This window comes from Syngnathus scovelli, chromosome 14, assembly GCF_024217435.2.
Source record: "Syngnathus scovelli strain Florida chromosome 14, RoL_Ssco_1.2, whole genome shotgun sequence".
NCBI lineage: Eukaryota > Metazoa > Chordata > Actinopteri > Syngnathiformes > Syngnathidae > Syngnathus > Syngnathus scovelli.
Window position 1 is genome coordinate 6542952 of NC_090860.1, and position 24812 is coordinate 6567763.

Here is a 24812-nt window from a genome sequence, read left to right on the forward strand (position 1 = left end):
GGAGAAAACCCACGCGGGTTCGGGGAGAACATGCAAACTCCGCACAGGGAGGGCCGGAGGTGGAATCGAACCCGCACCCTCCTAACTGTGAGGCGGACGTGCTACCCAGTGCGCCACCGAGCCGCCATGTGTTTTGTATGCATATTTTATTATTATATATTACTTATAGTGCCTGAAATGTAACAAAATGAGAAATAGCTTGTTAAAATTATTTGTTAATCTATTTAAATTTTATTGTATTATGCATATGGTAAAAACTCAAATACGTACTTCAGTAACTTTAAAAAAAAATAAACTTGAATATTTGTGTTTGGCCGGTGGCAAGGTAAGGAATTTTTTTTTACAAATATATAATATATAAAACATTTTAGTAACCAATTTTGGGAAGAAACTGGTAATACTATGCAAGAAATACAGCATTACATGACGGGCGGATAGCGGGTTCGTACTGCAGTGACGAGATTGGTGGTGGGCGGGTCACGTGTGTTTGTCTCGCCTGCCATTGTCCGTCGTCATCGTCATCAGGGCGTGTGCCAGAGCTGCAGTTGTTGACACCGGCGTGTTGTCATCCTCCGAGCCGGGTTGCGGAGCCTGCGTCACGGATACGGCTACGCGCGTTCACCGTGAGGCGGCCTCATGAATGAAAGCGTGAAAGAAAAAAAAAGAAAGTAGGCGCGGTCCTCCGTGCATCTAGCGAATTTTCCCCGTACCATGTCCAACAAGGGGAAGGCGTCCGAGTCGGTCCGGGTGGTGGTCCGCTGCCGCCCGCCCAGCAACAAGGAGGCGACTGCCGAGAAGGGACGCACCATCCTGGAAGTGGACGCCAAGTTGGGCCGCATCTGTGTCCGTAACCCGAGCGCGCCACCCGGCGAGCCCGCTAAGGAGTTCACCTTCCATTCAGTGTTCGGCTGGGGGTCCACCCAGAGCGAGGTGTACGACGACGCAGTCAGACCCCTGGTGGACTCGGTTCTGCTGGGCTTCAATGGCACGGTTTTTGCCTACGGCCAGACCGGGACGGGAAAGACCTGGACCATGAGGGGGGTGCCGGCCGACTCGGAGAAGCGGGGCGTCATCCCCAACGCCTTCCACCACATCTTCGCGCACATCTCTCGTACCCGGGGACAGAAGTACTTGGTCCGGTCCTCTTACTTGGAGATCTACCAGGAGGAGATCTGGGATCTGCTGAGTAAGCATACTGTGATGATGATCATTCAGAATAATAACTATGTTTGTAGTTGTTCACTCAATAGTGATTGACAAAATGTGTACTTTTCTGTCAAATATTGGATTGTTTCCTCTCACATACCCCCTAAAGTTCTTCCTTGAAAATATACAAAGGTAATAAAGGTAGCATCGATCACAAATGATGCAACAACACATGGAGACAGTCAGACAGTGCTTACAGGCCTATATTTTTTATCTGCTGTGACAAGGAAGAGAATTACTCCAAACACAGCCTCTGCATTTTTTGAATAGTGGACCAGATAGTTAATCAATTGCTTTGTAGAGATTAGGGAGTAGGGAATGATTTGGAGCACAGTCACTGCATTCGGGATCATTCATTCATCATTCCCTGCTCCTTCATCGCTATTCTGAGAGGAAACCCATGTAGTTGAACAAATCTTATTATTTTTTCAGTGGAAAGAGGCCGAAAACTGGAGTTGAAGGAAAGCCCACAGGAGGGCGTCTACGTCAAGGATCTGTCCTGGGTGGTCACCAAGGACCCGGCTGAGATGCACCACCTACTGATGCTGGGCGATCGTTCCCGCTCGGTGGGCGCCACCAACGCCAACCGGTGTAGCTCGCGCTCGCACGCCATCTTCGCTGTGACGGTTGAATGTGGGTCAGAGTCTGAAGACCCGGTCCGCGTGGGGCGCCTCAACATGGTGGACTTGGCCGGGAGTGAGCGCCAGAGTCGGACTGGCGCCCAAGGCGGCCGCCTGCGCGAGGCAGCCAAGATCAACCTGTCACTGTCCGCCTTGGGTAACGTCATCTCGGCGTTAGCGGATGGCAAGGGGGGCCACGTCCCCTACAGGGACTCCAAACTCACCCGGCTCCTGCGGGACTCGTTGGGCGGCAATGCCAAGACGGTCATGATCGCCACAGTAGGGCCCTCGGAGCGTGACCGCCACGAGTCTCTGGCCACCTTGAGGTACGCCGGCCGGGCCAAGAACATCAAGAACAAGCCCCGTGTCAATGAGGACCCAGAGGCCGTCCTTCTCAGGGACTTCCAAAAGGAGATTGCCAGACTCAAGGCCCTCCTGGAGGAGCGAGGCGCCCTGGCCAAGGAAAGGCGGCAACGGCGCAGGGAAAGCAAGAGACTCAGCAGGGACCTCACGCAACTTTGGAAGGAGGACGAGGGGGAAGACAGCGGCGGGCCCTCGATGAAGTGGCGACACTCTGCTGTGAAAACAGATGACGGACAGTGGGATCAGGAGGCTGTGGAGAAGATCATCGAGAAGTACAAGGTAGACCAATAAACAGCAGTAATCAATTGCTTATGGATGCTACAAGGTGGCGGCAGAGCACTTTTTTTACTCGAAAATTTATTTGAAAAATACTGTTTGTGGCTAGGCTATGGAGAGCAAATTGCTTGAAGGAGGCAAGACCATCATGGATCACACCAACGAGCAACAAAAGTTGCTTGAACAGAAACGGCAGGAGATCGCCGAGCAGGTGAGAAAACATCTTGCTCAAACGTCTGCAGACAATTGCTGCGAGTGACCGATGTTTTTTTTTTTTTCTTCTTCTTCAAAGATCTGCCGGGAGCGGCAGATGCAGCAGCAGGTGATGCTGCGGGACGAGGAGACGCTGGAGATGAGGGAAACCTTCTCCTCACTGCAGCAGGAAGTGGAGATGAAGACCAAGAAGCTGAGGAAGGTCAGAACGGGTAGATTGTATAGGATTTTTATTATTTTTTATTTTTTTATATAAATCAACAGCATTTTTTCCATCAAACATTTTGTCTTTTTGTTCTTCGTAATTTTCTTTTCTTTTCCTTGTTTGGCCCATCCAGATTCCATTTCATGACTACTGTCGATGCAAGTCTTGACTTTGCTGTTGTCTCCTGTGGCGTGCGCACATTTAGCTGTACACTAAACTGCAGCTAGTTTGGGCCGAGACGCGTGACGTGATGGACGAGCACGTCGCGACTAGGCAGGAACTGGAGCAGACGCAGGATGAACTCACCCGAGAGCTCAAATTCAAGTGAGGACGGATATTATTGCGGCTCATGTAATGATTATTGTGGGATGTTCTCCACCTAGATATGACCATGACTTCAACTGCACCTAATTGGTGGGGGTGCCGATTTTCAGATCCCTCTTGATGGAGAACTTTGTCCCCCCTGCCGAAAAGAAGAAGCTGATCAACAGACTTCACTTTGACGAAGAGGAAGATCAGTGGAGGCTGATGTCGGTCATCCCATTGGAAAGGTACCATAGAGAAAACCGCATCCCGTACTGAATGTGACCGTGACACAAGAATAGGATGAAACTATTTCACTGAGAAACATTTGCAAACATTTAGTATTACTTTGCCATGAAAAAAAATACTCACTTGCTCACATGTGCACACTAGCACGGCCACTCGAGTGAAGCGAAGGCCTCTGTCCGCCGTCGGATACAAGCGTCCAATCAGCCAGCATGCACAAGCGGCCGTCGCCACGGCAACGGGAGCCCCGTCCAGATATCAGGTCAGCGCTTGCTGCTTGCACAGACAAAATATGAAATGTAATACTATCATCTGATGGTGTGTGTGCGTGCGTGTGTGTTACCAGGCTGAAAACGTCATGCTACTGAAGCTGGACGTGTCTCCGCCCAGCATGTTCACCCTTAATCTTCACGGGTCTCGATTGGAGAGGGTCTTCTCCCCCAGCTTGATGTCGTCATGCGGGTCGGATGTCGTCATGCGGGAGAGGACCCAGTCATCGACACGGCTCAGGAAGTCAAAATCCTGGTGAGATCATTATCATTAAGAAATACCACCACAACTACTAATGACAACAATAATAAAATAGAATGGCATAGAAATTGCTAACAAATGCCAAGAACATTATAAATACCCTATTACACACACACACACACACACACACACACACACACACACACACACACACACACACACACACACACACATACATTACACACAAATAGAAATCATTATATTGGAATACTACTACTGTTCCTAAACAACCATAGAAATTGCTAATGAATTTAAAAAATCTATAAGCATAAGAGACAATCTATGTTTATATATAGTGAATATTTAAAAAAATGTTTAGGAAATATTGAGCACTACTCTTTTGTCACGCAATTCCGGAATTTATTTTCTTTGAGCATTTTAGGTATCAGGCCCCACAAGCGACATGCATTTCTGCATCCGCGTCATCCACCGCGCTGACGTCACTCCCTCAGGGTCCGTGTCACAGACCCAGACCCTGCTCGGCCGTCTATCTCGCACCCGAGGCCTCGCTTCGAACCAGCCCCTGAGTAGGATTTGGCACCGCATATTTACAACTACGCCAGTCAGCATGAGGATCTACTACATTAATGCTACTTCCTAGCAAAGTGGATGTCAGCAAAAAGCACAGCCCAAAGCTTCCATGTTTTTAGCCTTTCATTTGCACATTTTGGAGTCCTGTATTGGTGATATTGACATGTATTGCTTGGTACAGTGAGGCAAATATGGTTTGTATGAGAAATGCTTGCGCTGGCTATTTAGCTGCCTTATTTTTATACATGAGCAACATTGTCACAAGTAAATTTACTGTATTGTACTTAAATGTGATAATAAAAATGTTGATGAAAAAAACAGCACTTTTGAAAAAAATGTGCCGAAAATTACCAAAAATAAATCAATGTTGTAAAATGAATAACATTAAAATATTGATAAATGCATAGCCGTACTTTTAATTTAAAAATCAGTTGATTTGCAAACAGCAGCAGAGTCGACTAGAGTGACACAAGTACAGTAGCATGACGTCAGTCGGAGGCGATCACGTGACACCCCCACCTTTTTTTTACAGTAAAATCCAATATGGTGGACATAGTGGGGCCTACGCGGCGGTGGCGGCGATATCGTCGGTTCAACTAGAGACGAGCGTTGCATAACAACAACAACGACGACGATGAGGGAGCGACAGAAAATGAAGAAGAAAGGAAGGACGTGGGCGGAAGCCGCAAAGACGGTACAAATATGTCATGTGTGGCCTTCCAACGCACCCACTTGCGTGACACCAGTTGTACAACGTCCAAGCAAGACAGACACGCACAGCAGGCTTTGTGTGTGTGACATTAGACAGGTGTCACCAATGACCCGATCAATAAAGTTGTTTGTGCACGTAACGTGATGTACGTACGTGTGTCGAGGAGCTGAGTCGACTTACGTCGCGTGGGGCGCGAGAGCTAACCCAGCTAGCCTGATATGCTACTTCGATGTTCCGACGTTTTGTCGCAAAAACAACGATTAACACGTCACTAAAGCACATTATAACAAAATGTAATGTATTATGTAATGCTGGTAATGTCATTGTTTAAATGTAATAGTGACACGAGAAGCCTGGAACGTTCCTCTTAACAGTTAGCAAGGAGTGCTAGTGGAGTCAAAACAGTCTGCCAGTCTTAGCATTAGTGCAGTTATTATTATGTACTGACACTAGATTTGATAACTAAAGTTTTGTTGCACAGACCAATAGAGTTTGATTTTGGCATGGAGCTCAACTATATATGACACCGGTTATAACAGTTAAATTCCAACTAGTGAATGCATAGCTCCTTATCACGTGATCGGTCGTCGTTTGTCGGCCATATTGGAGGTCCAGATCTGAGCTAAGCGTATGTTCAAAATTACACTGCTCAACAGGCTGGTTATCAGGGCGCAGTCGTGTCCAGAGGTGCACAATGGCATGGGGAACCTCTGTACTTTTTGAAATGCTTGAATGTACATTTAAATGACTTGTTTGATGGGCTTGGTATTGTCACTCAGATGTATAATTCTAAAAAGAACTGTCTCAGCTTTTGTACTAGCTGTGCAGATGTACCTCATAAATTAATGTTTGTTTTTTTTCCACCTCAACTCTCAGGTGCTGGAAAAATACCCCAACACCCCCATGAGCCATAAAGAAATCTTGCAGGTCATCCAAAGAGAAAGACTTAAAGAGATAAGGTAAAACAACAACAACAGTATGTACATTTTCACCCGTGTTGTCTTTATCGTCACCACAGCAAATTGCTTACATTTCTTGTCATTTCAAATACGCTTCTAATTGTTTTAATTTCTTTTGTTTTCTCCATATCATTGTCACTGTTTTCATCCAGAAGGTAAGAACAGGTTAGACCCCCCCCCCACATATCTAACAAGCTCACTGTTTGGCATGACTTTTACTAATATCAATGTGTCCCATAGTACCGTAAATTGCATAAAGACCGTCTGTTGCCTTCAAACCCAACGGTAATCGTAAAACAATGTTTGGAAGTATGCTATTTTAGTAGGTCACTGCAGGTAATGTTAGTTTGGGATTTTGTTCTCTGGTTATACCTTGTGAACCAAACTTTGAACTTAAAACAAAGGTACATATCAAACATTGTTGTTTTATTTCTTAGCATTACACTTAGACGTGATTATATGTACAGTCTACATAGAGCCCTTCCTACAATGTGGCCCGCGCTGAAAACAAGTTTCACAGTCCCGATGTAAATAATGCACTGTACTAGCTTTGGGGATGTGTTGTTTCACGTACCGCCACTAGAGGGAGCCCGCATATCTCTAGCGGGCTTAAAACCCAATTAAAGCAAAAGCTAAATGCTTGAGAAGTAAATCCTTCAGATAGGACTAATAAAGTGGTCCCGTATTTTGTTTTTAAGCTTTGGTGATTACCATGTTTATGAATGACTGATAATCTACAGAAACATTATTTTGTATCGGTTGTCGCAGCATGCTAAAAAACATTTGATAGCTAGCAAACAAGTCTAACGATTTCGCCCTCTCGCCTGATGACGAACGAAGCGGAACGTCCCCGTTGGCCTGTCTGAATGCAATGCTGCACACAAACTCTCGCGGAGAGGAGGGAATCTTCTACAAAGTTCCAGGCAGGATGGGCGTCTACACCTTGAAGGTCTGCTTGAAGTCCTAGATAGACCAAAAAAAAGGTGTGCCGCAGCCAATTCGTGTGTTTTTTGAAGAAGGACATCTCTGAGGTGGCCACCGAGCTGTCGGAGGAAGAATCCGACGAGAGCAGCGAAAATCTTTCTGACTCACGGAGCTCTGAAAACAATAGCGGGCCTCAGGAAGGCAGGAGGAGACGCTGGATGCGGCCAGGTAATCGCACGCAGCCATCTGAACCGCTCAGCTGACTGAGTTCCGAGACAACGGTATTAAAAGTTGTGTTTAGCACCTCTATTGCGTTTGAAATGTAAAGACAACATTTCTGTGCTCTATTCCAAAAAAAGTGATGTTACAAGAAAAGAGGTCTGCAGAGATTGTTCCTAAAAATGGTACCAGTGAGCATGTTTACGTGTCGTTATTATCTGCACGATAATCCCATGGGCGGGCGTTTCTGTGTTCCCGCTGTGGTTTTGGTTTCATCCAAACAAAGGACACAGCGGGCGTGTCGCTCTCAGGAACTATCTTTTGTAACATCTGCCTTTGGCGTCTCAACAGTTCCCTCCCAGCCGACGTCGCCGCAGCCTCGCTGCTCGTCCCCGTCCGTCACCGCCAAGCTCATCTCGCCCTCGCAGAAGCACAGCAAGAAAGCCCTCAAACAGGTAATCACTCTTTTCAAGTGATGTCACAGGCCGCCGCTTGCTTAGAGGTGGAGAAAGTAGTTTTGGTCTTACATTGTTGAATTCCTTGCTTCACGTTTGCTTTGGAGGCCCTGAAGCAGCAGCAACAGCGTAACCAACGCAGGCAGGCGGCCATGCCCAGCGCATCCACATCCAGGCTGCTGCTGAAGACCATCAAAGACATGGCTGACAACATCGCCGCCAAGACCGGTGGGTCGCCCATGTTTAGGGCCCGCCAGCCAAACTTCTTGTTGCTAATGAACGTCATTCACAGATCTCTGCCTTGCCAGCGGCCCCAGGAAGGTTTCTCAGAGGCCACGTCGTCTCAGTGCAGGTAACGTCCAAAGAAAAACGCCACACGACCATCTTGCATACAATTTCATGTTACGCCGCCATAATTAAGGAACTCTGTCAGAAACAGAGAAGCCAGTTTTTGAGCCATGCTTTTTTTGCCGTACAGGCCACCTAAAACGTAACAGGTGCAAAATCGACGTGGAGACCCCAGACTCCATTTTGGTCAACACCAACCTGCGAGCCATCATCAACAAGCACACCTTCTCCGTTCTGCCGCTGGACTGCCAGCAGAGGCTGCTGCGACTACTTCCCCAAGTGGACCAGCAGGTACCTCGGCTCTTCTTGCACGCTAACCGTCTGTGATACTGATGCGCGGCTCTTCTCCAGCAGGTCTGCACGGATGGCCTCCTCAAAGTCACGAATTCGGCGTTGAACAACGAATTCTTCACATCGGCGGCGCAGTCATGGAAAGAACGGCTGGCCGAGGGTGAGCGCGACTGCCCCTGCCTGACCCATGATGGTGCCATCCCGCCGCCATCCCGGGATGGGTCACCCAGGACTTTTTTCTTTTTTCTCGTCAGGTGAATTTACTCCAGAGCTGCAGCTGCGGATGCGCCAGGAAATCGAAAAGGAGAAGAGAGTTGAGCACTGGAAAGAAGCCTTCTTTGAGAGCTACTACGGCGAAAAGTAGGTTGACTGGAGATGATGATGACTTGCTTGATTCTTGCAACATTAATTTGGGACTTGCTCGAAACTCACTCCCGCCTGTGACCTGAAGTGGTTTATTGTTCATGCCACTCCATTTTTTTCCCTACCTAGTTCTGGACTCAGTCTTGAGGAATCTAAAGAGTTGGCCAAAGACAATCTAAAATGGGAGCCCAAGCCACGTCAGCCAAGACAGCTGGCCCGAGTGTCGGAGGAGGCTAACGCCACCAAGGACCGCTGCAGCCGGAGCGACGAGGTCAAAGACTCAAAGACCATGTCATCAATGGAGAAAACGCAACCTCCTTCGAGAGAATCTCTTTATGTCCCAGAACAGATGAAAACCAGACGCTCTCAGCAAGCCGAGGAGCGTAAGATGCCCGCGCCGACTTTGGGAGCAGTACCCAAAGAGCGCGATGAGCGCGTCACCACAAAGACGCCGAGCGAGAAAGAAAACAAAGTGAAACTGCCCCAGTCTCCTCCCAAGATGAGGCCTCTTCCTCAAGCTCGAAGGGACGTCATGGAGGATCCACTGACGTCTGGGGTTAAGCCTCCTGCAGAGACAAAGGCTGAGCCAGAAGGCGCTTCAGAACAACAGAAAAGAAAGCCTGTCGGCCTGCCGGAGGATGAGGCCACGCCGGAAAAAAGACAGCGCATGTCCTCCATTTCCTCAGTGTCGTCCGTCTCCTCTGTCTCCCCGCCGGCGTCATCCACTCCCAGCCCGGCCGCGCCTACCTCGGCCGGCAGCCAGAGAGTTCCGCCACTCATGGTAGGAAGATGTCTCCCACTGGCAGCGGCTGCCCATTGGTGGTCGATGGGTGCAGTGCATTAGCCCCGACCTTGCTTTCTTTCAGCAGCTCCGACACTCGATATATGCCTTTGAAACGTAGACGACAATTGCTGTAAACTTGACGGATTCCTGTGACCGCATAACTCTTGCGCTACTTACTTTGGTAGCATTTTCTTTTTTTCTTTTTTCAACAAAGAAAAGAGTAACTTGGACTGAACAAAACAGACAGTCCAAACCAAAGTGAATTTGTAAATACAAATCTTGGTTAGGAATTCGCTTGTATTCAGATGTCAGGTCTGACTATTTACATTCTGGGATCAACCAGTTAAGACTGTCTACTTCCTGTTGACTGTCGATCCACCCTCACTTACTTGTTTGGTTTCAGATTCCAGTCTCACGAACTCTTACCAACGACGTGTCGCCAAGGACGCCTCTGCCCGTCTCCATCAGCAGCCCAACTCGCACCGGCGCTCGCACTTTGGCAGACATCAAAGCCAAAGCTCAGCTTGCACGAGCGCAACGAGCAGCGGCGGCCGCTGCCTTCAGGGCTGCTCGGCCCGAGTCTGGGCAAGGTGCAGGCAGCGTCGAGCCGACGAAACATTTCCCGAGGCCGACATCGCCACAGGCCTCTGCCAGGTTATCTGTTAACACCACCAGCACACCACCGTCTCGCCCGCAGGACTCCCTCGATCCAGTCAGCCCCTTAAACATTCCGGACGTCAGAACAGTTCACGTGCAACCGTCTGGCACTTTTTCAGACTCGGCAACCGGCTGTCAGGAAACCCCTTGTGGATCCACCCGAAGCAGCTTCTGCATCCCTGCAAACAACCCGCTGGTCGCCAGGCTCTTGCAAGGCAAAGAAGTCCCTTTGGAGCAGATCCTCCCCAAACCACTCGGCAAGGTGGAGACCCAGATGTCAAATTTACACTCCAGCAAGGAGAAGACCATTGGCGGTCCCGAACAACACCAGAGCAACACCGCCGGCTGGGCCTTCGCCAATGACACCAGGTATCCCAAGGAACCTCTGGACAAAGACACTCAGGAGCAGATCTTACAGACTCTGATGGAGAGGAGAATTCAACACGGTGGACATCAAGCGCTGCACGGCGAGGAACACGTGGACCGACCGCGGATATCCGTTGGATTCTTGGGCCACAAGAGGACGTCGAGGCCCGCCATGTCAGGACACTATCTCCTCAACGTGTCCACGTACGGCCGAGGTTCAGAGAGCAAACGGCCCCACCGAGCCGCCTTCCCCGATGTGGTCGGTCTGAAGAGAGAAGCGGCGGATGGCCAGGAGGCGGCGCCAGAGGGGACATATGAATCTAAAATGGAGCAGCGGGGATTGTCCGTGAGCAAGCGCGAGCAAGCCGACAGCCTTCTGCCTTGTACGGCCATTAAAAGCGAGCTGGGATGTGAGCAAAATGCGACAGACGACAAGATCCCAGGCCACAAGCAAGTCTGCAATCAAGGAAAAGCTGAGCCATACCTTCCACTCAAAGAACCCAGTCACCAACGACCGTCTGCCTTCCCGACCCCGAGGATGCCCATCCATCAGGAATCGCTGTCGTCCCGCTACGGCGGAACCATCAGTGTGTCTGTACCGCACACTTTGAACCACAACGCTGGCGGCGGCGAGACGGCGCCAGACGGCGGGAGCGTCATGTCCTTCTCGGTGACTGTCACCACCATCCCTGCAGCCGCCAGCGCCTTGGACTCCGGTGACCTCAGCGGGCCGGCGCCGCCGGAGCCATCCTTCATGGAGGCTGCCGGCATGGAGGACACACAGTCCAAGTGCTACTGTCGGCTTAAGGCCATGATCATGTGCAAAGGCTGCGGGGCCTTCTGCCACCACGACTGCATCGGACCATCTGAGCTGTGCGTCTCGTGTCTGGTGGTACGATGACGCTCGGGTCGGAGCGCTTGCCGTGAGGTTTACACTGGACGAGGGGTTAGCACACCGGAGGTTCAGGCTCAGAATCTCTGTCCTGCTCCTTCCCTGCGTGGTGCTTGCTTGTTTCCCCGTGGTTGTGCGAGCTTTTCCCAGTTGCTTTGGATTCCTCCCACATTCCAAAAACCCGCCTTAGCTTCATTGAAGACTCTAAATTACAGGTGTTCAACTCCGGTCCTCGAGGGCTACTTTTTCAGGGACTCAAACCGCTCCGCTCCACAAAATGAAAATGCTTTGACTTAGGTACACCCCTGCTTACAGTTGGCGTGGGATGGCGCCAAAGCACTATTTCGCTATTAGACCTCTCACCTCAACCTAGTTCCTCAGCACCTACTTACTGCCAGATGATGCCCGTGCACTATTTTTCTATTCGACAGGGCTTTTTGAGGAGAAGTTTTCCAGCGACTTGCGAAAGATACGTACGTTCCCCTGAATTGACAAATGGCGACTTGCAAGCCGACTTTTGGGTGGAGCTTCAGAAGACGGGATGAAGCGAAAATGCACTACAAGCGTAACAGGGTAACCTCATTTGTTCTTCCCCAAACTTTTGAATCCTCAACTTGAACGTTTTAAGTCCACCCTGAACTTTCACCCTGAAGTCGAATATGTGAGTAAGACTGGCTGGTAAAGCAATCCATTGCGCATGTCGCCAGAGTCAGCCCGGAAAGGTTCCAGCTCCTTTCGAAAACGGATGACGGAATAGTCTTTGTCCTAAACCGTTTTTGAAATATCCATTCTTAATCTAATCGGTAGTCAGGTCGGATCCAATCTGACAATGTTTGCACTTAGCGTTAGCGTAATATATATTTTTAAAATAGAGATTTATGAAAACCATTTTTTAAGCGAGTAAATTGAGGGGCGGGGACGATTATTTTTTATAGAACCTCAAGACTGTTTTAGCATTTTCAACACTTTTTATTTTACTATCGGGCCTATGTCAGTTTAAAGGCAAAAAAGGGCGTTGACGATAATCATGGTGTATAAAATACCTCCTTGTTGGTGTTTGTCCTGCACATACACCGAGGAAAAGTGCAACTGTTTTGTATTGACTCGGGAGACTCGCCAAGATTCATATATAGATTTTTAAAAGCATTTTTATTTTCTATGTTACACTTTATTTACGACTGCACAAACAAATCCCAATTAAAAAGTAGCACGAGCATTTAGCAATTAAAACTCACTGAGGGCTCATTTATATAGAAAGACCGTCCGATTCCCTCCTTTTTTTTTGTAAAAAAATGGATGTAAATGTTTTCTTTCAAATCAGCAGCCGTTGTGTTTAATTTGGCACTGTGCGATTTATTTGTGGTGCGATATGGAAACGCGCGTTAAAGCACTCGGCTTTGAAACACGCACGCAACATTTCCTGCAGGTGCAATAGCAAAAACGCCAAAGTCACCTTAAAAAGAAGCTAATTATATCCAAGTTTGAAATGTCTTGTAAAACAAAGTAATATATTTTAAATAATATATTTTAATATAAAAATATATTTGCGTTTGAAAATCAACAGGGTATGTACTTTTTTTTCTCCCTCCAATTTTGGGTCTTTTTTTGTGGGGACCTGACAGGCCACCATAGCTTTTTGAGGTCTTAAGCACCCAGATATATACGTGACATGTGTTTTATGTGTTTTAGATATGTCTACATTTGTGTGGATAGGCGAGAATTTTTCATATATCCGTTAAATCGGGAGCTCTAAGTACGAGAAGCACGTTTAGTCATTTCATGTTGTTGGTTTCATGACAAGCCCTCCCGAAATATTGAAAAATAATCAGAAAACAAATTATGTGACCGTACTGCATTTGTTTTTGGGGGATTTGGAATTTTGAGGTTCAAAAATCTTTATAAATTTAACCCCCAAATACAAAATAATAATTTAAAAAATTCCCTTGATAGGAAAAAGGTCAATGTCTACCATTGTAAGACTCAAATGTCATTTTGTTGTCCGTTCTAATCAGGTGAATGTAATGTTATCAGCCCGATTGTGTAAAAAAACAAGTGTATTTTATCAAAAGCTTTAGACTATTATGAATAAAATATATATATGTAAATGTTCACTGTTTTTTTTGGCCTCCCTAACAGATGAAACATTTGGTGAAGTAATTATTAATGCAATAGAATGCCAATGTGTTAGTTGTAATTCAATTAGCGCTAAAAGGAAGTAGTTCATTTGATGAAAATAATTTTACATTAAAAAAAACTATTGTGACAAGTACTGATAGATACAATTTTAAAATGAGCATGAATTTATCATGAAATTTGTAACATTTTAAATAATGAAATTATAGGAGTGTGAAGAAAAAAGCAACCAAATTCTTAGTAAGTGAATTACCTTTAAAACTGTTTACTCCAAGAAACCACTAGGTGGCGCCAAAGCAAGAATGCCTTTGCTTTCACTTGAGCACAAGCATTAGGTGAGTTTTACAGCCGATACAAAAAAAGATCCCTAGTTGCGGAGTCTGAGCTGAGAATATGTAGTGATTTGCTCTATTTTGCTATCAAATTACGTACAAATACATGTTGGAATAACTTAATTGTGAAATAAACATTGTTTAAATAAAAATAGTATAGTATATATATATATATATATATATATATATATATATATATATATATATATATATATATATATATATATATAGTACATTATTAAATCACAGAAAGGTGAAATAATGTTCTGTTTCAATATCAGACAGTGAAAAGAGAAATTACTTCATGATACATGTGATTATGTATTTCTTGATTTCCTATATAGCTGGAGCAGTGTGGCGGTGCGCCTTTAAACGGCACGGCTGCACGCATGCGTGCTGAGGAGCAGGTGACCGACCGCGCATGGCATCTCCGCCTCCGCTGCCTGGCTCCGTGGCTATGCCGAGCTGCACGTCCGTGTGCCAGGCCACCACCGCCGCAGTGCTCCGGGGGCTACCGGAGAGAACCGAGACGACGATGACGGACGGTCGTTCAAGACGCTTCTTACGGTTATCACGCAGATTGCTGTGAGACTGAGAAGAGTGGCACGATATTTTCTCTCTCTCTGTCTCTCGCTCTCCTTTTTTTTTTGTTCTTATTCGGGGAACCTCCATCCTGGTGCTGATGCAGCGGAGGATGCTGACGGTGCTTTAACTGCGGGATTGGAGGCCAGCTTCCGCGGTCGGGACTTCGACGCAGGTCGGTGAATGAATCACACGTTATTCGGGATGATAGTGCTATGATGTCACGGATGGAGAAACTGGGCATCCGTGTGCGCGACATGGCAGCTACACGGGTGATTTTTTTTTGCGAGATACCGCAGAGCAGCGTCAACTGGATGCTGAAGGTGCGGTTTGTACGTGAATGCACCTTGAAGCAGCAGCAGCAACATCAGCAGCGATGATGTCATTCGCACAGCCGTCGTTTATTATGTCATAAAACTGGGTGCCTTTTTCTATGCACTCAGTTCTTGACAGCATAAATCAACTCGTTATTCATCCATCCAACAAGCCACCACTGAAATCAATTATCCCGCACAGCAAAATATACAGCCCATGCATATTTGCAATCAATATCATACATCTCAAGTTTGTAGGCGTACCATTTTGCATTTGCTCAAGTGTGTCTAGTTTTTGTGCCTTTGTCGTTTAGATTTTATGATTAGAGTCGATTTTTTCACTAAGACGGTTTTACATATGTTTCATATGATTTGAGTGCAAATCAGCACTACACTTTCCAACAACATTTTATTAGTATTTTTAGACTCAAATAATTAGTATTTTCATTTGGTGACTGCAATCAGTCTAGATTTTTTTAACTAAAAAAAATACATGACCCATTTTATAGTTAACAGTTATTCCATAAAACCTCCATACTTTATTTGCTTGATTGATTGATTGATTGATTGATTGATATCTTTATTTTGAACATATTTAAAACATAAAAAGATGAAAAATAAAACTAACAGTGCATTTTAATATTATACATATATAATGACTGTATTTTTTGTATGCATAATAATCACCACTTAACTTGTATTCTAATACAGCAGCACATAAAACATAAATTTATTTTATTATAATTTCTATGCTATTATTAGTGCATAAACTCTATTTTATTTCAATGCGGGACTTTGATTGACATCTCTGTCTTTTTTTTCCAGGCTCATTGTTGAAAGAGTTTCCATTTGTGCAACGTTGAGCCACCGACAGGTACAACTACCTGATCTGTCAAGTGCTAGCTATCACCAACCTGTTAGCTTAGCCAATGGAAAAACAAACAGCCTCGCTGTGAACTTTGGAAAGGCTAAAAATAACCCACTTACAAGACTTCCTACACTTGAGATGAGCAACAAATTGTCAAACAGAACTCATTTGTTTATTGTGCTAGCATGTTTCATTTTTTGCATTGGCAGCGGCTGCCGGTGGTCACCACTCTTAGCTTAGCATCATCTCATCAAAATCCTGAGTGACTCTTTTGCTCCCGATTTTGTCACTATTTAAACCACAACGGTCTTTATGACATTGAATGATATTGAGTCCTATAAAGTAAATGTTCTTTCTCTACCCTGCCATAGGATGATCGAGGAGGGCAGCAAGCGAGGCAAGGCCGCCGTGGAGAAGAGGCAGCTCTTCATGGAAATGAGTGAGTAGACACCAGTGGATTAGGCTTCCGTTCTTTGTACACTTGTATGAGTAGAATGAAAGCTAAAATAAAACTTTTTTTTTTGTTTGTTACTTGTTTTCAGGAGCTCAAAACTTTGACGTAATCCGACTGTCGACGTACAGGACAGCGTGCAAGCTACGATTCGTGCAGAAGCGGTGCAATCGTGAGTTGTCCTGACCTGCTAAACGCTAAAACTATTTATTACAGCCTTACTTCTTTTTTGGGGGGCCTCAGTACACCTGGTGGACGTGTGGAACATGATTGAGGCCTTCCGAGACAACGGCCTCAACACGCTGGAGCACCACGCCGAGATCAACGTGTCGCGGCTGGAGACCATCCTGTCCTCCATCTACTACCAGCTCAACAAGCGGTTGCCAACCACGCACCAGATAAACGTGGAGCAGTCCATCGGACTGCTGCTCAACTTCATGGTGGCCACCTATGACAGGTGCACTCGGCCTTACAAAACATCACAACAACAAAATCACAGATCTTGCTGGCCTGGTCTGTTCTACCCATCCTGTCCTATGTTGTCCTATACTGTCCTGACCTGATATCCAGTTTAGATTTATGAATTGTATTTTATATACATACTACATACAGCAGAACACGGAAGTTGAATGGAAATTGTGTTTGTGCAGCGAGAGCCATGGCAAGTTGACGGTGTTCTCCATGAAAGCAATGCTGGCAACCATGTGTGGAGGCAAAATTGTGGACAAGCTGCGCTGTAAGTACACAGGGGGTCTGCGAGAACATGAAAGGGTCATCCACAGAATCGTTTGGGATCAATTATTTCGTCAGATCACTATAAAAAGTGCAGACTGCAATCAAAATGCATAAAAAAATAAGTTTGTACTTTCCTACTCCTTTTTGAACGTCATGTAGCTTCTGTCGCTGCACACTTTGACCTTCTGGGTGGCGCTGTTGTTTCCCTGGCTCAAACTTGTCTTTCTTTTTTTTCCCTGACAGATATTTTCTCCCAGATGTCAGATTCGAGTGGCGTGATGGTGTTTGCCAAGTTTGACCAGTTCCTTCGCGAGGTGCTCAAGCTGCCCACGGCGGTGTTTGAGGGCCCCTCCTTTGGGTACACCGAGCACTCGCTCAGGACTTGCTTCCCCCAGCAGGTGGGAGGGCCACATTGCGGCCCATTCTTCACTCCTGTCCAATTTGTCAGGATGATCCTCCCCCCCCCCAAAAAAAAGGCCTTGCCTCAATAATAAATAATTAAATGTTTCTATTTAGGATACTGAGAAACGAGATAGCCTTCCGACTTTTGCTAATGCGCAAAGATATGTCAGGCAAAAACTATGAGAACAGCGGGACTTTAATTGGTGTAATTCAGTGGCTTTATAGAGGTGGCTGGTGTACTTATTTCCATTGAAGAGGGTGTGCACGCTTCTACAACCCCATTATCCCAGTTTTTACTTTTACTTCAATGTTTGAAAAGGAAAAAAAAGTCAATTGAGTCATACTGGTCATTGGTCATTGGTATGCGTGCTTGTGTGTACGTGTGTGTGTGTGCGTGTGTGTGTGTGTGTGTGTGTGTGTGTGTGTGTGTGTGTTTGCATCCAGAAGAAGATCACGCTGAACACATTTTTAGACGTCTTGATGGCAGACCCTCCGCCGCAATGCCTCGTTTGGCTACCACTCATGCACAGACTGGCCAACGTGGAAAACGGTACGTTCTGGGCCGATTTTCAGAATTTGAATTCCAAGTTCCAATTCTCACATTAGGAGGTGGACTGTAAATGTTTTCAGTCTTCCATCCGGTGGAGTGTTCGTATTGCCGCAGCGAGAGCATGATGGGTTTCCGCTATCGCTGCCAGCAGTGCCATGGATACCAGCTGTGCCAGAGCTGCTTCTGGAGAGGCCACGCCAACGGACCGCACAGCAACCAGCACCAGATGAAGGAGCACTCGTCCTGGGTAACCACTACACCAACTCTTTCGGCCAAAATTCAAAGAATGCACTTGGAAATGTTCCCGATTGTTGCTTAACCCTATCTGGAGTTTCAAACGGAATTTGCTTTGTTGCCGCGGCAACACGAAAACGCCCTCATCGTCATTGTCGCCTTGGTCCTTGCCTCTTGTAGAAGTCTCCCGCCAAGAAGCTGAGCCACGCCATCAGCAAATCACTTGGCTGCGTTCCCATCGGTGAGCCACCGCATCCCGTCTTCCCCGAGCAGGCTGAGAGACCCCAGGAGCCCGCTCACAACGTGTAAGTCGTCAATTGTCATCAACTTCTTACGAGCGTCATCAAAATGTCTCGTTAAAATGTTATGTCATGTCATCTAAAAATCCGAATCGTATTTTGAAATCATCTGCACTTGACAGTGATTTCAAACAGAAATGACCACAAAAACTCAAGAAAGTCAAAAAGAGCTTTTTCTATTTGAGACTTTCACCTCAAATAGAAAAGGTTCTTTTTTTTCCATTACAACGTCCTCTGCTGGTATTACATTTATTTAACCTGCAAAGGTCTCATTGAGTTACAATAAATCTTCTCAAAGCGAACAAGATTTTTCTGCCATGCTAATCCTTTTTACTTCATCATGAACTGTGATTCCAATTGAGTCCAATTTTGTTGTTTTCCTCACAGCGTTCTGGAGAGTCCCAGCCGTTTGGATGAGGAGCACCGCCTCATCGCCCGCTACGCCGCCCGCCTGGCCGCTGAGGCGGGAAACTCCGCGGTCAGAATTCATCACAAATGACCAGCCTGATTCTTGTATTCATTTGTAACGTGTTCTTTTGTTCCACAGCAACAATGTCCTCCTTCCGACTTAACATTCAACTTTGACGCCAACAAGCAGCAGAGGCAACTGATTGCCGAGCTGGAGAACAAAAACAGGTGGGAAAAATGCAGACCCCTTACAAACTTGGGGATGACAAAATTGTTTTTTTTAAATATAACTGTACTTCATATGATTGAATTGAATCCTAATGCTACAACAAATGTGTCACATCTTGTTCAGGGAGATCCTTCAAGAGATCCAGAGGCTTCGTCTGGAGCACGAGCAGGCGTCGCAGCCCACACCGGAGAAGGCCCAGCAGAACCCCACGCTCCTCACAGAACTCAGGCTGCTCAGGTAACAAGCACCCTAGTCTTCACATAGCCTCTGTTAGCATGACATTATTTGCGTCCCGTCAGGCACAGAAAGGACGAGCTGGAGAGGCGCATGTCGGCCTTGCAGGAGAGCCGGCGCGAGCTGATGGTGCAATTGGAGGGACTCATGCGCCTTCTCAAGGTTCCAATCAAATCCAAAGCACAGGACAGCATGCGTTAACACAGTGCACTAACGCCTTTCCTCTTCCCCTTCCATCATCTTCTTATCTGTCGGGCCGACAGGACGAGGAACAGAAGCAGGCGGTGAGTGGACCGTCTCGTAATTTGCTGGTTTATACATTGAATGGACATTGTAGCCTTATTAACACATGACAACGTAAGACAAAGATAATGATTGAGTGTGATTATTAGGATTTGACTGCTATGGCCTTCCAGTGTTTTCGTTTTTATTGAGCCTACCGTATTTTCCGGACTATAAGTCGCTCCGGAGTATAAGTCGCACCAGCCATAAAATGCCCCAAAAAGTGGAAAAAAAAGACATATAAGTCGCTCCGGAGTATAAGTCGCATTTTGGGGGGCAATTTATTCGACAAAATCCCACACCAAAAACAGTCATGAACGAGCAACAACAGGCTAAACGATAGCAACAACAGGCTAAACAATAGGTATGCTAATGTGACAAACACAAACAAAGAGCTGAGAACAGGGCCTGACGTGACATATAGAGTGATTAAGGACAACTATTACATGAATAACATGTTTATAAAACCATCGGTGTCACTCCAATTCATTAAATCCATCAATCGTTCGATACAATAGCAACAGGCTAAACGATAGGTATGCTAACGTGACAAACACAAATGAGGAGCTGAGAACGGGCCTGACGTAACATATAAAGTGATTTAGGACAACTATTACATAAATAACATGTTTATAAAACCATCGGTGTCACTCGAATTCATTTAATCCATCGATCGTTCGATACGATAGCAACAGGCTAAACGATAGGTATGCTAACGTGACAAACACAAACGAAGAGCTGAGAATGGGCCTGACGTAACATATAGAGTTATTAAAGAAAACGATTACATGAATAACACGTTTATAAAATCATCTGTGTCACTCCAATTCATTAAATCCATCGATCGTTCTTTGTCAACAATGGGTGCGCGCGGCTGAGGGTGCTTGCACTTCAAAATATTCCACAGGCTCATATAACGATAGATAAACTATATTTCAAGTAACTATAATATAAGCAATAATATTATCAAACCATCCGTGCACTTTAAATCCATTAAATCCATCGATCAAATTCCTCGTCCTTTGTCAACATCGCCGCGCGTGCGCCCTGACGTCAGCCTCGTCTTTATTCCACAGATCTAGTATATAACTATATTGTAGCGTTAACAAAGTACAAGGATAGACGTGGGTTTGGTAAACCGCTCTTTATTTAACAAAACAAACTTCCAAGCGTGTGGCGGCGTGGACTTCCAGACACGAGAGCTCCATGGCATAGAACCGGGCGTGCGTAATGGCCATGTCCGAGCCCCATGCACCGTTCGCGGACAGCCACTCGGCCGAGCGCCGGCCCCCGACGCAGTAGAGTAGGACCAGGCGTGCGTAAAAGCCATAATAGTTTTTCAAACCTTCTATGTCACTCCAAATCCTTAATTCCTTCAAACTCTTTGTCCTCCGTGTCACTTAGAAATGATCACCGCTAATGATGCCGGTAGTCCTTACGTGGGTACGTTTGTCCTTTATGGACCGCCGCGCCACACCGTGCCACTGACGTCACTTGAAATAGTAATCCCTTGCTACATCACGGTTCTCCAAACTTTCTTTCTGCTGCTCGATTACTGTTTTCAGCTGCATATTTAACAACTTGAAGTTTGTAACCTGCAAAATATGAGTTTCTTTTTGGTGCCATTTTTCTTAAGCCCACCCAGTTGATGAGTCACGGCCAACGGTGAAATTTAGAGCGCCCTCATCCAGTTTCGTCTGAAAATATAATTTTTTCAGATGTAGTTTTTTCGTTTTATTTATTTGGTTGTTTTATCAAAGTCAAAGTCTGCTTTATTGTAAAAAAATGTTTCATATACCAAGACACACAAAGAGATTGAAATTACGTTCCCACTATCCCTCGGTGAGATAGTACACATATGCATACAAGCAACACAAAAAAAAACCAAGAAGGCACAAACAATGAATAAATAAGAGTGTTGAATAAATGATAAATAAACAAATAGTAATGAATAATAATAATAAATATAAGAGGAGCAAAAATAGAGCAAGTGTACATACAGCAGACAGTGGACTTGGATATGGTGCTTTAAAGTGTTAATTGCTTTATTTGATGTTTTCTCTATTTTTTATGTTTTGAATATGTTCAAGATAAAGATATAAAAGCATGTGAAGTGATCAACTATACTAAAAATAACATGGGAAGTGGTCAACTAACTATACTTGTAAGTGATGTCTTAATGATCAAGTAAAATTTGTGAAAAATAACATATATAAGTCGCTCCTGAGTATAAGTCGCCCCCCACCCAAACTATGAAAAAAAATGCGACTTGTAGTCCGGAAATTACGGTATTTGCCAAGAGAGGTTTTTGATTTTTTGTGTGCTCTCTCTCTTCAGTCGCAGTCGAGCGGCTCCCCGCACTCGTCGCCCAGCCACGGGGCAGGCTGCTCCATGCCCATGCCCATACGCTCCACCTCGGCCGGCTCCACCCCGACGCACACGCCCCAGGACTGCATGGCGGGCCTCGGGGGCGATGTGCTGGAGGCCTTTGCTCAGGGTGAGGCCAAGACAAAAAACAGAGCAAACAAAGCACAAAACGGCAATTTTCCTCACGTGCTTTTAGGTCAGAAAATCTACGTGTTGCTAGTTTCATTAGCCCGTCAATGGCGTTTTGCTTTGTGCTTTAGCATTAAGCTAACACCTCCCGCATGGCCAAGTCAATGTGGTTTCAGTCAAATTTGATGTTTCCAGTAAACTTTAGCTGCGATTGACAAAAGGCATCATGAAGTGATTGTTATTTTGTCCCGTTGGTGTCAGGTGTACCTCGAAATCTGCGGAATGACCTACTCGTGGCGGCCGACTCCATCACCAACACGATGTCGTCGCTGGTCAAAGAGCTCCACTCAGGTGAAATCAGTCCAAGCAAACTAATAAAAAGCATCAAGTAAATTCTAAAAAATAAATGTTTTTTGGGGGTGGGCGCACTATTATTCTTGAAGTGGACGACGGGGCGGATGAGGAAGAGACGAACATGAGAAACGGAGGCGAGAGAGGTAGGCCACAGACAAAACTCAATGCTTTTCGAGAAATTGTTGCTTTTACTGACAACGTGCTTCTTCCGATGTGTTTTTTTTGGTCTGCAGGCACCATGCGAGTACAGAAGCAGTGAAGCCAGAGCTGGTGCATCGTCAAATCGGGAACAATCAACAACGATGACACCGGCCGGGCATTCGCACGTTAACTCAACTGCATGCTGTCATCCAAACAGGAGGCAAAAAAAAAAGTTTCTTGGCACCTTGCAGGAGTAGCAGGAGGTGTCAAATTAGCCAGTGTGTTGTCCTGTGAGCTCAAACTCATTCTGTACATATTGACCACGCCGACATGGTTCTCGTTCCACGTTGCTTTTTAGCGTTAGCATTGGATTAGTTTTTAATTTATTTTTGCATGAAGCGACACTTGTGTCTGATACTGCAGCGGCACTTTGTGGCTTTGCGACACTTGGAGGCCCATTTAAATTTTGGGTTGGTCGTCTAACGCTCTTTTTTCAACATCCACACTTGCCTGCACTGCGACAAAAAAAAAAAAAACACATGCAACTTGTAAATTTTTTGACGAAAAGAGTCATTACAAATATTAATGATTGACATTGACAAAAAATACACTTTTTTGTTGAAAGACGGCACGCAGGCCACGTTAGCCGCTACACTGCTGCTACTGTGCACAACACGACTCGACGTGGACGCTTCACTTGTGTTTTGAGTGTGCTGTTTGCTCCCTCAAATTACGCAATGAGGTGAGAAGTGCAATGGAGGTTCAGTCCGCTGCTCAGGAACTGCACAACTACAAATTGGGAACGGGTGGAAAGCTCGTTAAATTCCGTAAGAAACCCATCGCTTAAGTCAAAAAGTGGATTTTTATTTCCTCACTGTGTGTGTGTGTGTGTGTGTGTGTGCGTGTGCGTGTGTGTGTGTGTGTGTGTGTGTGTGCGTGCGTGTGTGTGCGTGTGTGTGTGCGTGTGTGTGTGTTTTACCAGGCTGAGAAGGTCACATATGGGGGCAACTGTGTTTTTGTTGAAGCATGTTGTCTACGTGATCGCGTTTTGTGGCTTTTTCTGATGTGGCTATTTTGCTGGATTGCTGCGTGAAAAAACAAAATGCACTGGAGCACAAAGTGGTTAGAGCAGGGGTGGGCAAAGTACGGCTCACGGTCCACATATGGCCCGCACCGTTCTTCAATCAGGCCTGCCGGGAACTCACATTTTTTCCTTTTTTTTTTTTTTTGCCCACCCCTTCTGTAGAGTCCGGCACTTTCTTCAAGCGCCATTCACTGTGTTAACAAAAACAACAACAAAAAACTGAAGCATCAAAACAAGCTCCTGTTTTTCTTGTCGTTCTCCTTTGTCCTGCTATTTTGTGTGACTTCATTGGTTGGTTGCCTCTTTGTCAGCCTTGTCGTTTGTGCCAAAACTAAATGTGTTAAAAATATGTGTGTCTGAATGTGTGTGTGTCAGTGTCACCATTAATCATTCACATAATGCCTGGACATGCTTGCATTTAAATGGAAGAAGCTAGAAAAAAATGTGCAAGTGTTTATTGTACAAGCAGAGCTCATTGGAAACACAAGCGGCAAGTATTTTTGTTTGTTGTTTTAAACAATGTGCAAAAAAGATGTTATTTATTAAAGTCTATGTGTGTGAGATTATGCTACCGCTATACATTTATGTTTGGTTTTCAAACACTTTACATGGGGAAAAAAGTCCACTAGTCTTTTGTAAATAAATCAAATGTGAGATATTAAAATAAAATATTGTTTGGCGGTGGTGTCGTTGTTTGTCACGATTGGCAAATCTCACGAGACTGTCCAGGCTGCTCAGTTCCAACATGCTACCAAAAGCTAAGTGGACAAGAAGGGGAAACTGTTCATCATAGGGGTGAGTAATTTTTTCAACAGCTATTTTATTTTCATATATTGTTTTTATGCTTGTACGAAAATGTTGCTAGGCTTTACCACATAGTTTTCTTTTTTTTTTATGGTAGAAAATGCACAGGAAGTTAATCGGTGTCAGGAAGCAGCCAACCTTGAGGCCGACCATTCCAATGCAGTATCACGTTCCCGCAGGTAATCACTAGGGGGCGATCAACATCTTTTTGTGTCATCTTTAGTAAGGTCTTTTTTTTAAGATTGCTGTGATGATGTCATGCCTTATCGCACATTAAATAATTCTAAGGGAAAATAAATATAATTAAAACTTTTGAGAATGAAAAAAAAACACTACGCTAATTGTTTGAAAGTGCAACTACATTTTAATGGGGTGAAGTGACATTTAAAGCAAACGCAGTCACAGGTGCACCGTTC

General features: G+C 45.5%; 3 protein-coding genes and 1 long non-coding RNA gene across 10 annotated transcripts; 3 read left to right on the forward strand and 1 right to left on the reverse strand.

Moving 5' to 3' along the window:
• The first annotated feature begins 711 nt into the window (after positions 1-711).
• Positions 712-4814, forward strand: LOC125980700 (kinesin-like protein KIF3B). Its single transcript, XM_049740126.2, has 9 exons — positions 712-1186; positions 1639-2468; positions 2575-2676; positions 2758-2880; positions 3089-3207; positions 3318-3434; positions 3580-3694; positions 3779-3957; positions 4346-4814. Exons 1-9 carry the CDS (start codon positions 712-714, stop codon positions 4488-4490), a joined length of 2205 nt encoding a protein of 734 aa, XP_049596083.1. The 3' UTR covers positions 4491-4814.
• On the reverse strand, positions 3199-5355 carry LOC125980701 (uncharacterized). Of its 2 annotated transcripts, none has more exons than XR_007485714.2 (4): positions 5223-5355; positions 3776-3954; positions 3559-3705; positions 3199-3346 (listed from the first exon to the last, which is right to left on the reverse strand). It is a non-coding gene; the product is annotated as an uncharacterized lncRNA (long non-coding RNA). The 2 variants fall into 2 exon arrangements; XR_011088070.1 differs by having other exon boundaries at positions 3322-3461.
• asxl2 (ASXL transcriptional regulator 2) lies at positions 5006-12637 on the forward strand. 5 transcript variants are annotated; one of them, XM_049740125.1, is made up of 12 exons: positions 5006-5188; positions 6083-6165; positions 7006-7114; positions 7185-7317; positions 7660-7763; positions 7871-7991; positions 8056-8115; positions 8242-8402; positions 8463-8562; positions 8657-8762; positions 8895-9546; positions 9953-12637. In XM_049740125.1, the coding sequence occupies exons 1-12, from the start codon at positions 5129-5131 to the stop codon at positions 11471-11473; spliced, it is 3210 nt and encodes a 1069-aa protein (XP_049596082.1). In that variant the 5' UTR covers positions 5006-5128; the 3' UTR covers positions 11474-12637. The 5 variants fall into 5 exon arrangements, with proteins under 5 accessions (XP_049596082.1, XP_049596079.1, XP_049596080.1 ...); XM_049740122.2 differs by having other exon boundaries at positions 6083-6164; positions 7002-7114; positions 7182-7317; XM_049740123.1 differs by having other exon boundaries at positions 6083-6164; positions 7002-7114; positions 7182-7317; positions 8466-8562.
• Positions 12638-14330: 1693 nt separating this feature from the next.
• dtnbb (dystrobrevin, beta b) lies at positions 14331-24272 on the forward strand. 2 transcript variants are annotated; one of them, XM_049740138.2, is made up of 19 exons: positions 14331-14686; positions 15651-15699; positions 16065-16132; positions 16236-16316; positions 16388-16601; positions 16795-16880; positions 17123-17277; positions 17726-17831; positions 17912-18078; positions 18246-18370; positions 18752-18842; positions 18912-19000; positions 19125-19238; positions 19301-19397; positions 19499-19519; positions 21855-22014; positions 22275-22364; positions 22457-22510; positions 22601-24272. In XM_049740138.2, the coding sequence occupies exons 3-19, from the start codon at positions 16066-16068 to the stop codon at positions 22624-22626; spliced, it is 1743 nt and encodes a 580-aa protein (XP_049596095.1). In that variant the 5' UTR covers positions 14331-14686; positions 15651-15699; position 16065; the 3' UTR covers positions 22627-24272. The 2 variants fall into 2 exon arrangements, with proteins under 2 accessions (XP_049596095.1, XP_049596096.1); XM_049740139.2 differs by having other exon boundaries at positions 14332-14686; positions 17729-17831.
• Positions 24273-24812: the final 540 nt, after the last annotated feature.

What these genes read in the sequence shown, in the direction of transcription:
- LOC125980700 (XM_049740126.2), top strand. Translation starts at nt 712, where the DNA reads ATGTCCAACAAGGGGAAGGCGTCCGAGTCGGTCCGGGTGGTGGTCCGC. An exon ending in AGACCAAGAAGCTGAGGAAG is followed by an intron (nt 2,881 to 3,088) that starts GTCAGAACGGGT and finishes GCGCACATTTAG; the next exon opens with CTGTACACTAAACTGCAGCT. An exon ending in CTCAGGAAGTCAAAATCCTG is followed by an intron (nt 3,958 to 4,345) that starts GTGAGATCATTA and finishes TGAGCATTTTAG; the next exon opens with GTATCAGGCCCCACAAGCGA.
- dtnbb (XM_049740138.2), top strand. Translation starts at nt 16,066, where the DNA reads ATGATCGAGGAGGGCAGCAAGCGAGGCAAGGCCGCCGTGGAGAAGAGG. An exon ending in GCAGCTCTTCATGGAAATGA is followed by an intron (nt 16,133 to 16,235) that starts GTGAGTAGACAC and finishes ACTTGTTTTCAG; the next exon opens with GAGCTCAAAACTTTGACGTA. An exon ending in AATTGTGGACAAGCTGCGCT is followed by an intron (nt 16,881 to 17,122) that starts GTAAGTACACAG and finishes TTTCCCTGACAG; the next exon opens with ATATTTTCTCCCAGATGTCA.
- asxl2 (XM_049740122.2), top strand. Translation starts at nt 5,129, where the DNA reads ATGAGGGAGCGACAGAAAATGAAGAAGAAAGGAAGGACGTGGGCGGAA. An exon ending in GAGACGCTGGATGCGGCCAG is followed by an intron (nt 7,318 to 7,659) that starts GTAATCGCACGC and finishes GCGTCTCAACAG; the next exon opens with TTCCCTCCCAGCCGACGTCG. An exon ending in CAACATCGCCGCCAAGACCG is followed by an intron (nt 7,992 to 8,055) that starts GTGGGTCGCCCA and finishes CGTCATTCACAG; the next exon opens with ATCTCTGCCTTGCCAGCGGC.